The sequence below is a fragment of the Hippopotamus amphibius genome, chromosome 8 (assembly GCF_030028045.1).
Source record: "Hippopotamus amphibius kiboko isolate mHipAmp2 chromosome 8, mHipAmp2.hap2, whole genome shotgun sequence".
NCBI lineage: Eukaryota > Metazoa > Chordata > Mammalia > Artiodactyla > Hippopotamidae > Hippopotamus > Hippopotamus amphibius.
In genome coordinates this window covers 107,484,653-107,501,225 of record NC_080193.1, presented here as the reverse complement: position 1 = coordinate 107,501,225, position 16,573 = coordinate 107,484,653, and the positions used below count along the sequence as shown (strand labels likewise).

Genomic DNA, 16,573 nt, shown 5'->3' with positions numbered 1-16,573 from the left:
TTTTTCAATCTGAGCAATATCATTAAACCTGTTACCATTCAATGCTGGCAGTATAGTTTTGTTCTTTGAGAATTAACACTTGAAATTCTCAATAAAAATTACCCTCTGGTATAACCTCTTACTGATTTTTAGAGATATACATATGAGTGTGTGTTGTGTTTGCCACACTATAAGAGTTAAATTCAGACCTGGTTTCAATCCTTGGCTCCATTTGCTCTATGACCTGGGCAAGTTCTTAACCTCTATGGCTTTCAGGGCCAAGGGGATCTCCCCTAACTGTGGAGTTCCCACAGCCTACTGTGCATACCCATATCAAAATAGTTACTACATAAGTTAAAAATTGACCTGTTTATGCATCTGCCCTCACTCTCTTCCAACGCAAGAGTAGTTACTCATCTGTATACTCCTTTGCCTAGCATAGTGCCTAATATGTAATAGGTGTTGAAGAAACATTGATTGGGTAGAACACAAAGAGGGTCATGTCTATCCTGCCAGGCTATGAGGATTAAATGTCATATTGTGAGTAAAATGCCCATCACAGGGCCAACATACAGTATCCTTGTATAAATATTCTCTTCTTTTTCTCATACTTCCTAATTTTAGGTTTATGTTTGTCATTTCAGCCTTTAATGACAGTGTAATTTTTAAAAATTTTTTATTGGAGTATAAGTTGATTTACAATGTTGATTTCTGCTATACAGCAAAGTGATTCAGTTATATATATATTTAATATTCTCTTCCATTATGGTTTATCACAGGATATTGAATATATTTCCCTGTGCTATACAGTAGGACCTTGTTTTTTATATATTGTATATATGATAGTTTGCATCTGCTAACCCCAAACTCCCACTCCATCCTTCCCCATTCCCCTTTCTCCCTTGGGAGCCACAAGTCTGTTCTTTATGAATGATAGTGTAATTTGTCTGTTACCACAGGCAGTCATGCAGGGAACCACAATGAGAAAAGATCCAAATGTGGGAAGGTTACTATTCCTGGGTTCAAGTTAAATTACTATTTGCCCCACTTCTTGTTTATATTTTAAACGTACATTTTCAAATGGTAGCACCAGACAGAAATAGAATTAGTTGCATACACAACTAGGATTTTAATGACTTGAAACTAAACAGTGTATTAAATGTAGTATTTCTTAAAACTAGGATGACATTCAGTCATTGTACACTTGTGAGGGTGACAGAGTTGGTTCCATTTGCGGGGGCCTATGTCATACTGGTAGTAAATATTTTGAATAAAATTCCTACTTAACAATCTGCTTATAAAATTGCTTTACCAAGACGCTACTATCTCTTGGTTTTATGTATTCTTCTAACAGCTTCTGCTAACTTTTACTGCTTACCCCAGATTTTTAAAATTATTTTAGAAATGATTTTATGGCTTACAGTTGATCCTTGTCAACCTAACCTACCTTTCATATCTTAAGATAATTCTATGTTAGCTTCCTGCTTTTCCAAGGAATTATATATATTTGTGTTGGAGTTAAAATGTATATTCTAACTATTAGCATTTTTCTTTGTATGCTGTTTCTCAGGTGATTCTCCAGTTTCTGTTTTGCTCTGCCTATGAATAATCTTTATAGTATATTGCCAAGATTATTTAAGCAAAGGTTAATCTGAGTTCTGCATTCCACAACTCAGAATCTGAGTTACTAACTCATTTAAGTGGTCTCTGTCTAATTTCTGGTGTTCCATTGATTTTTCTTAAGTACAGGGCCTATTTAATCTGAAAATGGTAATTTAAATTACTGCCTTAACATCTACTTTCCTTTAGCAACTGGAACAATTTATTTTTGTCATAAATTTCAGTAAGTGACTCTGTGTCGAGTACTATCATATTTTGATTTCTCTTAGTTTTCACTTAGTGCACTAGTGTTCTCTTTGGTGGCAAAAAGGGGAAATGTTTTAAAAGTGTATTTAAAAGCTGAATAGAATGCTTTATGCCTTTGCCTAAAGAGGGAATTTTATTGAGGAAAAAAGTGCCATTATTTTAAAAATTCTTGGGCACATTTTATAAGAGACCCAGACTATCTATAAGTTATTTTAAACAATAAGCCTTCCACATTCCAAGAAGGCAAAGTTATTTTTGAGTGTTTTTATTTGTAATAGAGGGCATATTTTTGGTTAAATCTAATTCTTGATTTTTTATAAGCTATACCTACACTTTGTAACATGTTGGGCACCTTGATTTATAGGACTTGGAACTGAATTTTAAATTTGAAATAATTAAGCTTTTATAGTTATGGTGTAGCTTTGTTTCTGTAGCACTATTGGCCATCCTTGTGATATATTTTTTGCTGAAGGCTTGGTCAAAACATAATCCCATATGTTTCATTCATGGGATGATTTTACATCATAGTTTCCAAAATGAAAAATATTGTAAAGGAGGACTCTGTGTCTTCTACAGATAAAAAATTAATTGATGACTAATGTTATGATAATATATTATTACTAGCCTCCTATTTATTGATAGTAATCTACATTTCTCTTAGGTTATTTTGAAACCAATATTTTATTGGTCTGAATGCTTTAAAAAAATATTTTCTGTCACCTAGTGGGAGCAGCACACAGTGATTGAAAGTGAAACTTTAAAAAACTGCAAGTATGAATATGTGTAAATAGATATGAAATAAATATTGATCTGATAGGACAGATGCCTAGATGGGCATAATATTGGGTATAAATTTTTATATTGAATGTGCATAATTTTACATTAGGATTAATCACTACTTATAACTTTTCCATAGGTTTTTATCAAGTCTAGAATGTCTGAAATGGCTAAATTCTTCTAGCCAAGGCAACTACCAAGGAGAAAACAATGCTCCAGACTAATGTGAACTCTTACGGAACATACGCTATCATGAAAATATTTTGAACAGAGGAAAAATGACTTGCATGTTATATAGTAATCTAGTTTGGAATGTGTTTTTACTTTTATTTGGAAAATATTCACAATATTTAGAATGAAATAAAGTGCACAACAATATGACGAGTAAAGAATAGCTGTAACTGTGTTGGAGATAGTGAGGACTGTCTCTCGTGTAAATTAATATCCCAACATATATGATTTCATCTTTACAGATGTGACTAAATATAAAACAAGTCTAAATTCTTTGGCTTTAAATGCTGAAAAGGCTCTTTGTTCTATTATTCACAGATTAATAAGCAAATGTAAACCAGAAATAGTGATTATGTCAACATAGGATATTTACCAATGTTATTAAGACTTTGAACTTAGAATTTACTGGAAATGATTCATAGTGCAGCTAGTTGGCCAGTGTGATTAAGAATTTGTGTTCTTAATCACATTTGCTTGTGTGTGTGTTATTCCTACAATGGACTTACGAAGATCATGATTTTGACATATGGCAAATATCAATATTTCCTGTCATTAAGGTGTAACACTGAAATTGATTACGAAAGGTGAAAATTTCTATATTTAATCACTAATAGTGTTCCCGAAGTACCAGTAAGATACAAAATTTAATCAATGGAAAACTATTTTATACTTCTTTTCTTCTTCTGACAAAGTCTGAGGAAAAGGCATATGAAAAAATAACTGTCGTTATTAAAGGCTGCTTGAATGATTAAATATGTAATTTCATGAAATATAGAGACTTCAGTCATGTTTGTCCTAGATGACATTGTGTTGAGTACTTGATCAAACAATGTTGGAGTTTCTGACATTTTGTTTTTTTCATTTTTTTTTTTAAATTGCCTTTTACTATGGTAACTGAAGTGTCTTCTAATGTCCAAATGGTTGTGATCATGTGTAGCTCCCATTTTCTTAAATAACTACAGTCATCCCTCAGTATCCGCGGGGCACTGGTCCCAGGACCCCCAGATTCCAAAACCTGTGGATGCTCAAGTACCTTATGTACAATGGTGTAATTTTTGTGTGTAATCTATGCACATCCTCCCATATACTTTAAATCATCTCTAGATTACTTATAATACCTAATACACAGTGTAATGCTATGTAAATAGTTGTCAGTTGCTGTATGTGGCAAATTCAAGTTTTGCTTTTTGGAACTTACTAGAAATTTTTTTTTCCTGAATATTTTCTATCCGTGGTTGGTTGAACCAATGGAGGTGGAACCTGTGGATACAGAGGTTCCTCAAACTGCATATCTGTAACCACTGATAAAACCACCCCACATCTGGGTTAGATTGCAACTGCAAAGGAATAATTGACATAACAAAAATCGAATTAAGAAACAAAGAACAACAAACTCTGTGACTCTTAAGGCACTCATATTTCTGTTAGCAGTCTCCCTACATGTTGCATATTACACTGTGATCAGCTGTCTAAAGACAGACTAAGAGGTAGCAACAGCAAATAAATATGAATCTTGGATTCATTACTATAGAAATAGTAAGGGTATAAATACTCGTTTAAGAAGGAAAATGATGATTCATTCTATGCCTAGAGGTACTGATACCTGTGTTTGCTTTATCAGCTTGCCCAACAGCAGGTGGAAAATGTCTTGGGAAAAATTACTGAGAGTAAAAACAAGTTGGCCTATGAAAAGGGAAAACTCCAGGTATGAGATTTCATTTTCTGATTTTTGTTTTCTAATTTTTTAATGACAGTTGTCAAGCTAAATATTGCTGGATTTTGCAAGGATTTAACTGTCATTTACTAATTCTATAACTTTGGACAAATTTTTAAACCTCTCTATGTTTGGTCCCTCATTCAAATCCAGGTGACTTCTGTTTACACACCTGTGATATAATGCTGAAACCTTAAATTGTAAAGCCAAGGCTCATTCTGTGACAATATGAAACTTTATTATAATTATTTTATGCATGGTCATTTGCTGCCAATGTAGGAAGCCTATGTTCTCTCTGTTTTTATTGAGGTATAGTTGATTTACAGTGTTATATTATTATTGATATACAATATTGTTAGTTTCAGGTGTACAACAGAGTGACTCGATATTTTTATAGATCATACTCCATTTAAAGTTATTATAAAATATTGGCTATATTCCTTGTACTGAACAATCGATCCTTGTAGCTTATTTATCTTAGTAGTTTGTACCTCTTGATCCCCTACCCCTGTCTTGCCCCTCCCACCTTCCCTCCCCACACTGATAACCACTAGTTTTTTCTCTATATCTGTGGGTCTGTTTCTGTTTTATTATTTTCATTCCTTTGTTTTATTCTTTAGATTCCATGTATAAGTGCTCACATACAGTATTTGTCTTTCTTTGTCTGACTTATTTCACTAAGTGCAGTACCTTTCATGTTGTCACATATGACAAGATTTCATATTTTTTATGGCTGAGTAATATTCCACTCTATGTGTGTGTTTTATATATATATATATATGTCATATATATATATATAAATATATATGTGTGTGTGTGTGTGTATGTATAGACATATATGTATATGTATGTCTCCCACGTCTTCTTTATCCAGTCATCTGTTGATAGACCCTTAGGTTGCTTCCATATCTTGGCTGCTGTAAATAATGCTGCTATGAACATTAGGGTGCATATGTCTTTATGAACTTGTATTTTCATTTTCTTCAGGTATATACTCAGGTGAAACTGTTGGATCATATGGTATTCTATTTTTAGTTTTATGAGGAACCTCCATATTGCTTTCCATAGTGGCTGCAACAATTTGCATTCCCACCAACATTGCACTAGAGTTCCGTTTTCTCCAAATCCTTGCCAGTGTTTGTTATTTGCAGTCTTTTTGATGATAGCTATTCTGACTGGTGGGTGGTGATATCTCATTGTGGTTTTGATTTGCATTTCCCTGATGATAAGCAATGTCAAGTATCTTTTCATGTGCCTATTGTCCCTCTGTACATCTTCTTTGGAAAAATGTCTATTCAGGTTTTCTGACCATTTTTTCAATTGGGTTGTTTGGTTTTTTTGATATTGAATTGTATGAGCTGTTTATATAGTTTGGATATTAACCCCTTATCAGTCATATCATTTGCAAACATTTTCTCCCACTCAGTCGGTTGTCTTTTCATTTTGTCAGTGGTTTTCTTTGCTATGCAAAAACTTTTAAGCTTAATTAGGTCTTAATTTGTTTATTTTTGCTTTTGTTTCCTTTGCCTTAGGAGACATACCCAAAGAAAGATGCTACAATATATGTGAAAGAGTGTTCTGTGTTTTCTTCTAGGAGTTTTGTGGCTTCAGGTCTTACATTCAAGTCTTTAGTCCATTTTAAGTTAATTATTGTAGTGGGAGGGAGGCTTATGAGGGAGGGGATATGGGGATATATGTATAAATATAGCAGATTCACTTTGTTGACAGCAGAAACTAACACAACATTGTAATGCAATTATACTCCTAAAAAGACCTGAAAAAAAAGTTAATTTTTGTAAATGGTATAAGTTAGTGGTCCAGTTTCTTTCTTTTGCAAGTGGCTGTCCAGATTCCCCAACACCATTTATTGAAGAGACAACCTTTTTCCCATTGTATATTCTTGGTTCTTTTTTTTTTGTAAAATAACAGCATATGTGTGGGTTTCTTTCTGGACTCTCTGTTCTGGTCCATTGATCTACGTGTCTCTTTTTATGCCAGTACCATACTATTTTGATGACTATAGCTTTGTAGTATAGTCTGAAGTCAGGGCGCACAATACCTCCAACTTCATTCATTTTTCTCAAAATTGCTGTGGCTATTCAGGATCTTTCATGGTTCAATATAAATTTTATGATTATTCTAGTTCTGTGAAAAATGTCATGGGTATTTTGATAGGGATTGGATTAAATCTGTAGATCACTTTGAGCAGTATAGACATTTTACCAATGTTTCTGTGAACATGGGATATCTTTCCATTTCTTTATATCATCTTTAACTTCCTTCACCAGTGTTCTATAGTTTTGGAGAGTATAGGTCTTTCACCTTCTTAGTTAAGTTCATCCCTAGGTATTTTATTCTTTTGGTGTGATTTTAAACAGGATTGTTTTGCCTTCTCTTTTGTATTACTCATTGTAAGAGTATAGAAGAGCAACCGATTTCTGTATATAAATCTTGTATCCTTCAACTTTACTGAATTAATTTATTAGTTCTAATAGTTTTTTGATGGAGACTTTAGAGTTTTATATATAAGTATAATGTCATCTGCAAATAGTGACAGATTTACCTCTTCCCTTCCAGTTTGATGCCTTTTATTTCTTTTTTTTAAATTAATTTATTTATTTGGCTGTGTTGGGTCTTCGTTGCTGCACACAGGCTTTCTCTTCGTTGCAGTGAGCGGGGGCTACTCTTCGTTGTGGTGCACGGGCTCACATTGCGGTGGCCTCTCTTGTTGCAGAACATGGGCTCTAGGCACGTGGGCTTCAGTAGTTGTGGCACATAGGCTCAATAGTTGTGGCTCACAGGCTCTAGAGCGCAGGCTCAATAGTTGTGGCACACAGGCTTAGTTGCTCCACGGCATGTGGTATCTTCCTGGGGCAGGGATCGAACCCATGTCCCCTGAATTGGCAGGCAGATTCTTACCCACTGCGCCACCTAGGAAGTCCCCTTTTATTTCTTTTTCTTGTCATTTGCTGTTGCTAGGACTTCCAATACTATGTTAAATATAAATGGCAAGAGTAGGCATCCTTGTCTTCTTTCTGATTTTAGAGGAAGAGCTTTCAGCTTTTCAACATTGAGTATGATGTTAGCTGTGGGTTTGTCATAAATGGCCTTTATTTATATTGAGATGTGTTTACTCTGTACGAACTTTGATGAGAGTTTGTATCATGAATGGATGTTGAATTTTGTCAAATGCTTTTTCTACATCTGTTGAGATGGTCATGTAATTTTTATCCTTTCTTTTGTTAATGTGGTATATCACATTGATTAGGTATTAAACCATCCTTGTATCCCTAGAATAAATCCCACTTGATCATGGTGTATGATCCTTTTTACAAGTGTTGAATTTCGTTTGCTAATATCTTGTTGAGGATTTTTGCAACTATATTCATCAGAGATGTTGGCCTGTAATTTTGTTTTTTTGTTGTGTCCTTGTCTGATTTCGGTATCAGGGTAATGGTGAGCTCATGAAATGAATTTGGGAGTGTTCTCTGCTCTTCAGTTTTTTGGAGTAGTTTGAGAAGGATAGGTATCAGCTCTTCTTTATATGTTTGGTATTGATAGAATTACTCTGTGAAGCTGTCAGGTCCTGGACTTTTGTTTGCTGGGAGTTTTTTGATTACTAATTCAATTTCACTACTAGTGATCAGTCTTCAGATTATCTATTTCTTCCTCATTCAGTATTAGAAGATTGTATGTTTCTAGAAATTTATCCATTTCTTCTAGGTTGTCCAGTTTGTTGGTATATACCTTTCCTAGTAGTCTCTTAAGATTTTTTTGTATCTCTGTGATATCTGTTGTAATTTGTCCTCTTTCAGTTCTCATTTTATTTGTGTCCTTGGTCTTTTTTTCTTAAAGAGCCTGGCTGAAGGCTGATTGATTTTATTTATCTTTTAAAAAAATCAGTTCTTAGTTTCATTGATCTTTTATATTGGTGTTTTTTTTAAGTCTCCTTTTCATTTATTTCCCCTTTGATCTTTATTACTTCCTTATTTTTGTTGAGTTTGGGCTTTGTTCTTTTTCTGATTCCTTTAGATGATATGTTAGGTTGCTCATTTGAAATTTTTCTTTTTTCTTGAGGTAGGCCTGTATCGTCATAAACTTTCCTCTTAGGACTGTTTTTGCTGCATCTCATAGATTTTGGAAAGTTGTGTTTTTGTTTTCATTTGTCAAGGTATTTTTCTAATTTCCTCTTTGATTTCTTTACCTCTACATTGATTTTATTTTATTTTTTTAATTTAATTTAATTAATTTATTATTTATTTATTTTTTTGGGGGGGAGGGTACACCAAATTCAATCATCTGTTTTTATACTCATATCCCTGTATTCCCTCCCTCCCTCGACTCCCCCCCCACCATCCCTCGAGTCCCCCCCATCCTCCCACTCCCAGTCCTCTAAGGCATCTTCCATCCTCGAGTTGAACACCCTTTGTTATACAACAACTTCCCACTGGCTATCTATTTTACAGTTGGTACTATATATATGTCTGTGCTACTCTCTCGCTTCATCTCAGCTTCCCCTTCACCCCCTGCCCCCTCCCATACCTCGAGTTCTCCAGTCCATTCTCTGCATCTGCATCCTTATTCTTGTCACTGAGTTCATCAGTACCATTTTTAGATTCCGTATATGTGAGTTAGCATACAATATTTGTCTTTCTCTTTCTGACTTACTTCACTCTGTATGACAGACTCTAGGTCTATCCACCTCATTACATATAGCTCCATTCATTTGTTGATGGCATTTAGGTTGCTTCCATGTCCTGGCTATTGTAAATAGTGCTGCAATAAACATTATGGTACAAGTTTCTTTTGGGATTATGGTTTTCTTTGGGTATATGCCCGGTAGTGGGATTACTGGATCATATGGTAGTTCTATTTGTAGTTTTTTAAGGAACCTCCAAATTGTTTTCCATAGTGGCTGTACCAACTTATATTCCCACCAACAGTGCAGGAGAGTTCCCTTTTCTCCCCACCCTCTCCAACATTTGTTGTTTCCAGATTTTGTGATGATGGCCATTCTGATCAGTGTGAGGTGATACCTCATTGTGGCTTTGACTTGCATTTCTCTGATGATTAGTGATGTTGAGCATCTTTTCATGTGTTTGTTGGCCATCTGTATGTCTTCTTTGGAGAAATGTCTATTTAGGTCTTCCACCCATTTGTGGATTGGGTTATTTGCTTTTTTGGTATTAAGCTGAATGAGCCTTTTGCATATTTTGGAGGTTAATCCTTTGTCCGTTGTTTCATAGGCAACTATTTTTTCCCATCCTGAGGGTTGCCTTTGGCGACACACCGGTGCGCCCCCATGGGGAATGCCCCCTCGCGGGAGAGCCCCTGCGGGGGTGGGCGCCAGGAAGGGGGAGAGCTTGGCGACAGGTCTACATTGATTTTAATAGCATGTTTTGTAGTCTCTGCATGTTTGTGCTTTTCCCATTTTTCTTCCTGTAGTTGATTTCTAGTTTCATACTGTTGTTTCCAGAAAAAAATGCTTAATATAATTTCTGTCCTCTTAAATTTGCTGAGACTTGTTCAGTGGCCTAGCATATGATCTATCCTGGAGAACATTCTACATGCACTTAAAAAGAATGTATATTCTGCTGTTTTGGGATGTAAAGTCCAGTAGATGTCTATTAAGTCCAGCTGGTCTAATGTGTCATTGAAGACCACTGTTTCCTTATTGATTTTCTGTCTGGATGATTTGTCCATTGATGCAAGTGGGGTGTTAAAGTCCCGTACTATTATTGTTATCATTTTCTCCCTTTATGCCTGTTAATATTTGCTTTATATATTTAGATGCTCCTATTTAGGTGCACCTATGTTAGGTGCATATATGTTATTGAATGTAAATCCTATTCTTGTATGGATCCCTTTATCATTATATAATGCTGTTTGGTTTTTGTCTTTTGTTCTAGACTTTGTTTTAAAGTTTACTTTGTCTTATATGAGTATTGCTACCTCAGCTTTTTTTTTCACTTCCATTTATATGAGCTGTCTTTTTCCATCCCCTAACTTTCAGGCTGTGTGTGTGTCTCTGAGATGTCTCTTGCAGACAGCATATAGAGGGGTCTTGATTTTTCTCCACTCAGCCACCCTATGTCTTTTGATTGGAGCATTTAGTCCATTGATATTTAAAGTGATTATTGATAAGTGTGTACTTATTGCCATTTTGTTACTAGTTTTCTGGTTGTTTTTGTAGTTCTTCTCTGTTATTTTCTTCTTTTACTTTACTTCCCTTGTAGTTTGATGATTTTCTTTAGTGATATGCTTATATTCTTTAGTTTCTGTGTATCTATTGTAGATTTTTTATTTGTGGTTACTGTGGAGTTCATATATTTCAACCTACAACTTTATCTACTTATTTTAAACTGATAGTCATTTAAGGTCAGATACATTTTTAAAGAGCTACATTTTTTATTTCCCTTCCACATGTTTTGTGTTTTCAATATCATATTTTACATATTCATGTCTGTCCCTTAACTATTTATTGTAGTTATAGTAGAATTTACAGTTTTTGTCTTTTAATCTCGTACTAGCTTATTTAAGTAGTTGACCCACAGCCTTTACCTTATATTTGCCTTTACTAGTGGGATTTTCCTTTCCTATAAATTCTTGTAGCCTTTTCCAGATAGAGAAGACCCTTTAACACTTGTAACATCAGTTTAGTTTTGATGAACTCTCTTAGTTTTTGCTGCTCTGAGAAGTTCTGCATATCTTTCAATTCTGAATGATAATTTTGCTGGGTAGAGTATTCTGGCTTGTAGGTTTCTCCCTTTCAACACTTTAAATATATCATGCCACTCCCTTCTGACCTGCAAAGTTTCTATGGAAAAATCAGCTATTAGCCTTACGGAGTTTCCTTTGTATGTGACTCTGTTTTGTTTTGTTTTTCTTGCTGCCTTTAAAATTCTCTCTTTAACTTTTACCATTTTAATTATGATATGTCTTGGTGTGGGTCTCTTTAAGTTCATCTTATTTGGAACTCTTTATACTTCCTATACCTAGAAGTCTGTTTCTTTCTTCAGCCTCAGGAAGAAATTTTTTCAGCCATAATTTCATCAAATACATTTTTAACCTTCTCTCTCTCTTCTCCTTCTAGAACCCCTAAAATGGGAATGTTGTCCCTGAATTCCCTTCAACTATCCTCATTTTTTAAATTTGTTTTGCTTTTTAGTATTCTGAAATGATGATTTCCAGTATTTTATCTTCCTGATCACGTATGCATCCTTCTGTATCTCCTTGTCTACTATTAATGCCTTATAGTGTATTTTTCATTTCAGTTGTTATGGTCTTTAGCTCTTACTGGTTCTTTCTTATATTTTCTAGTTCCTTCTTAAAATTCTCACTGTGTTTATCTATTTGTTTCCCAAGTTCAGTTAGCATTCTTATTACTAATGCTTTGAGCTCTATGTCTGGTAAATTACTTATCTCCATTTCATTAGTTGTTTTTTTCAGGAGTGTTTATTATTCTTTTGTTTGATGTAAATTCCTTTACCTTCTAATTTTAACTTTCTATATCTCTATGAAATTTGGTAAAAGTTACCTATCCCAAGCCTGAAGGAGTGTGGGAGTGTCCCTATGCAGTCTGCATGTGTCCAGTGGCTTTGTTGGGAGAGTTGAATCTGAAGTGAGCACAGGTTACATCTTCCCCCAGGATGTTCTGGCAGTTATCACCATGGTGGGAGGTATGACTGGAGATGGAGGAGCTAGAGCCAGAGCCAGGTGTGAGCCAGCACTTCTCCTATGCTTAGTGGCCATAACCACCCTATCACGTATAGGGACAGGTCTCAAGGTGTTGGAGCAGAAGCACTGAGGGTCAGGTCCAGGCTGGTTTTGTTCCCACTTAAGTGTGCACTCCCCCTCCCCTCCAGCAATGGCAGCCTTTGCCCTAGTGGGCAGCTGCACTGGGGCAAGAGGGGCCAAAGTAGGTGCCTGGTGTGGGTTAGGGTATGCGCTGGGATGGTCCCAGCATGTCAGTCAGAGTTCCAAGTAGCTCATGCCCCACCACTTCCGCACACACTGGTAATGGTTGCCTTCATCCTATTCAGATGTAAAGCTGGGTCTGAACCAGCTCCATCTCTCCCAAGTGCTCACTCTCCTTCACAGTGGCAGCCTTTGCCTAGTGGGGAGCTGCTCCAGGGCAAGAGGGGCTGGAGCTGGCATCCAGCAGGCTAGGGCACCTGTTGGGGTGGTCATGGTAAATCAGCTGGAGGTCAGGCCATTTTCAATCTGTTTTCTCTGTCTCGTTCCTGAGAGTAAGCATGTATGTGCTCTTCAGGAGCAGAGTCTTGGTTTCTTACAGCTCTCTGGTCTGCCCCACTGGTTTTCAAACCAACTAATGGGACTCATCTTTAGTGTTAGTCCCTGAGACTGGGGTTCCCAATATGTGGCTTGAGCCCCCAAATCTCCAGAGAGGATCTCTGAACCTGTGATATCCCCTCCTCTTCTGTGTCCCTACTAGGGACACAGGTCCCAACCTGATCACGTCTCCCTTCCTACCAAACTGTGTGGATCTTTCTTTACAGCCTTGGTTGTAGACATCTTTCTGCCAGTCTCCAGTTTGTTTTCAGTGAGAGCTGCTCCACATGTAGCTGTATTTTTTATTTATTTGTAGGGATAGGTGAGCTCAGCGTCCTCCTACTTCACCATCTTGATCCTCTCCATTGCATATGTTCTCTTTTTTTGCTGAATTTTTATAACATTCCTAAAAAGAAATAACCCTGGAAATTAGGACCCAAGGCAATGGAATTGACTTGTGCATGGTGATTCCAGTGTGCAAGCATGGTTGAGCACTACTGGACTGAACGGTATGAAGTGAAGTCAGGTTAGGCTTGGCAGCTATAGAGCTGATTGACCTCAGCATTAATCTTATCCGCTCAAGGGACTTACCATAGGGTTAGCAGACAAGATCCAGCCCAGAAATGGCAGGGTATCTGAAAAGCAGTTGATAAACCATGGTTGTGAAAGTATGTTGTCCAATAAAAAGATAAAGCTGTTTGGCCACTATTTTTGTGCTTTTAATTAATATTTTCTAGAGGCATTGATGCATTTTGGTATAATCTACTTGTGTAACCTTGCACAAGTCTTCATTTTCTTGAGTTTCATCTTATTTACCCGAAATGAGCTGGGAAAGCACACCTCTCTTATTTACTTCTCACTGGGAAAGATAGGTTAGTCGGCTGGGTGTATAGATTATTACCGGCACAGAAGAACTTTTTCCTTTGTGAAACTAATGATCTCATAGAAGCTATGGCCCATGATTTTGACCTTCTTTTAGCTTTACCAAGAGAAATGAAGTGTATTTTTAATTGTGTGAGGAAAATCTTTAATACTCCTAGCCAACATGAAGCCAAATTTTAGCTAGGAGTAGAAAACATTTTAAGATTTATTAGTAAGTCTGATGGTACTTATCTAACCTTTTAACCTTGATTACATGTTACAGATCATCCTTATAATCTTAAGTAAAATACATGCTTTTTTTCTGCCCCTATTCCTATAATAAGGGCTGTAGCTTTTTGATAGCCTTTGAAAGCTGAAACACTTTTGAAACTATTGATTCGTTGATTTTTTTTTTTTTTTTTTTGGGCGCATGAGCTTAGTTGCTCTGCGGCATGTGGGATCTTCCTAGAGCAGGGATAGAATCCATGTCCTCTGCATTGGCAGGCGGATTCCCAAGCACTGCGCCACCTAGGAAGCCCGATTCATTGATGTTTTTATGTCAAGCCTTGGGTTGACACATTCCAAAGGCACTGACCTCATCAGCCCAAGGGAAAGTGCTCTCATGTAGCACATTACTCTTTTTCTTTGATTGAAGTATAGTTAATTGACAGTCTTGTATTAGTTTCTGGTATACAGCAAAGTGGTTCAGTTATACATACATATATATATTCTTTTCCATTATACTTTATCACAAAATATTGAATAGAGTTCCCTGTGCTATAGGGAGGACCTATAGGTAGGACCTTATTGTTTATTCTATACACAGTAGCTTGCATCTGCCAATCCCAAACTCCTAATTTATCCTCCCCCCTCACTATCCCCTTTAGTAAGCATAATTTTGTTTTTTATGCCTATGAGTCTGTTTCTGTTTTGTAAATAAGTTCATTTGAATCATATTTTAGATTCCACATGTAAGTAATATCATATTTTTCTTTCTCTGTCTGACTTCACTTAGTATGATAAGCTCTAGTTGCATCCATGTTGCTACAAATTGCATTATTTCATTTTTTATGGCTGAGTAATATTCCTGTGTGTGTGTGTGTGTGTGTGTGTGTGTGATATCTTCCATTCATCTGTTGATGGATATTTTGGTTGCTTCCATGTCTTGGCTATTGTAAATAGTATAGCATATTACTCTTGCAATATAATCTAAAGGAAGAGCTACATACTAAACATAATCAAAACAATAGGCTGCTGTGGGTTCTCTCACAATTGGATTATAATCAATTAAAATATTACATATGAACCATATTAGATAAACTATTGCATTTTCAAAATTGATGATGTAAATACTGGGTTTTAGGTGTTAATGTAGACTGTCAGAAACTGCTGCTTCACACTTAAACATGATTTGTTTCATACATGATGCTGTATACTATTCCATTATCTAAATATGCCCAAATGTATTTATCCTTTCTTATGTTGGTGGATATTTAGGCAGTTTTCAGTTGCTTATAAACAATGCTGATATGATGACTTCTTGGACATGTTTTTGTACTAACATCCAAGAGTCTCTGTTCTAGGTATAATTCTTAGGAGGAGAATTACTGGGTTGTAGGGTATACATAAGTTGAATTTTACTAGAGTTTGTCAAATTTCTCCTAAAAGTAATTATACCAGTTTAGAAAGCAGTCTATATAAGAGGCTGTAGAATGACATGTGTTAACATGGATGAATCTCATAAAATAATACTATATACTGTTTAGGGATACATTTATAGTAAAATTATTAAAAAGGAATAGGCATAATAAATTCAGGATGGTAGTTAACTCTAGGATGGAAGAGATTTGGTTGGAATAGGCTACACAGAGGGTTTCAAATATATTGCTAATGTTTTATTCTTTCTAAGTTGAGTGGTGGATAGATGGGATGTTACTATATATGTCTGAAAGATTTCCAACACTTTTTTTGTCTTTAAACATATGTCATTTGGTGCTTTACGCTCACTCTAATCTACCATTGGCCGCATCACTCTTATACCAACTGGACTCAAATATTACGTTAGCTGCCTAGCCCCTTATGAGCTGCTGTATTTGTAATTTAGAGATTATTTAAAGGTTTTATTTGTTTTGTTTTAGTAAATTTTTATTGAGCTATAACATATGTACAGAAAACTACACAGGGTACAGCTAGTGAATTTCCACAAAGTAAAGGTACCCATGTGACCAGCGCTCAGAATAAGAAACAGAATATTCCCAGCGCCCAGAACCCATTTCATAGCCTTTTCCAGTCACTATCCCCCATGATATTACTATCCACCATCCTGACTTCTAATACCACAGATTAATTTTACCTGTATTTGAACTTTATGTAATAATACAGTATATACTTTTTGTGTATCTTGTTTCTTTCAGCCAGCGTTATAATTGAGAGATTCATCTATGTTGTTTGTTGTTGTACTTCTTTGGTTTGAACTCCTGTGTGGAATTATATGAATATTATTATAAGGGTGCTGTGCTGAAATTATGTTTTATGAATGTATTTTCATACTTCTAGTCAAAATACATAACTCTGGCAGTTCAGGTTCTGTCAACTGTGAAGCTCATTTCAAACTATAAAGGGGCTAACACTGTAGGCTTGTCCTACTTTATTTCCATTTTATCATATATACTGAAGAAAAAAGCTAGGAAACTTATAGCATTAATTTAGAATATCTGCATTATAAAACACAAAAATAAGTTTTCCTTTTCATCTATTTTTTAAATATCCATTTTTTAGAGTTATATTTTTATAGTTTTACATTAGAAAGTATATTAAGGGGCAGTATTGGGGTAGGGAATTAGGAGGTACAGA

General features: G+C 35.6%; 1 protein-coding gene across 1 annotated transcript in view; it reads left to right on the top strand.

The window, feature by feature from the left end:
* The window catches only part of CCDC150 (coiled-coil domain containing 150), a 67,871-nt gene that overhangs the window by 30,087 nt on the left and 21,211 nt on the right, over positions 1-16,573 (top strand). The window contains 1 exon segment of the mRNA XM_057743802.1: positions 4,475-4,558. Coding sequence (XP_057599785.1) covers positions 4,475-4,558 — 84 coding nt within the window.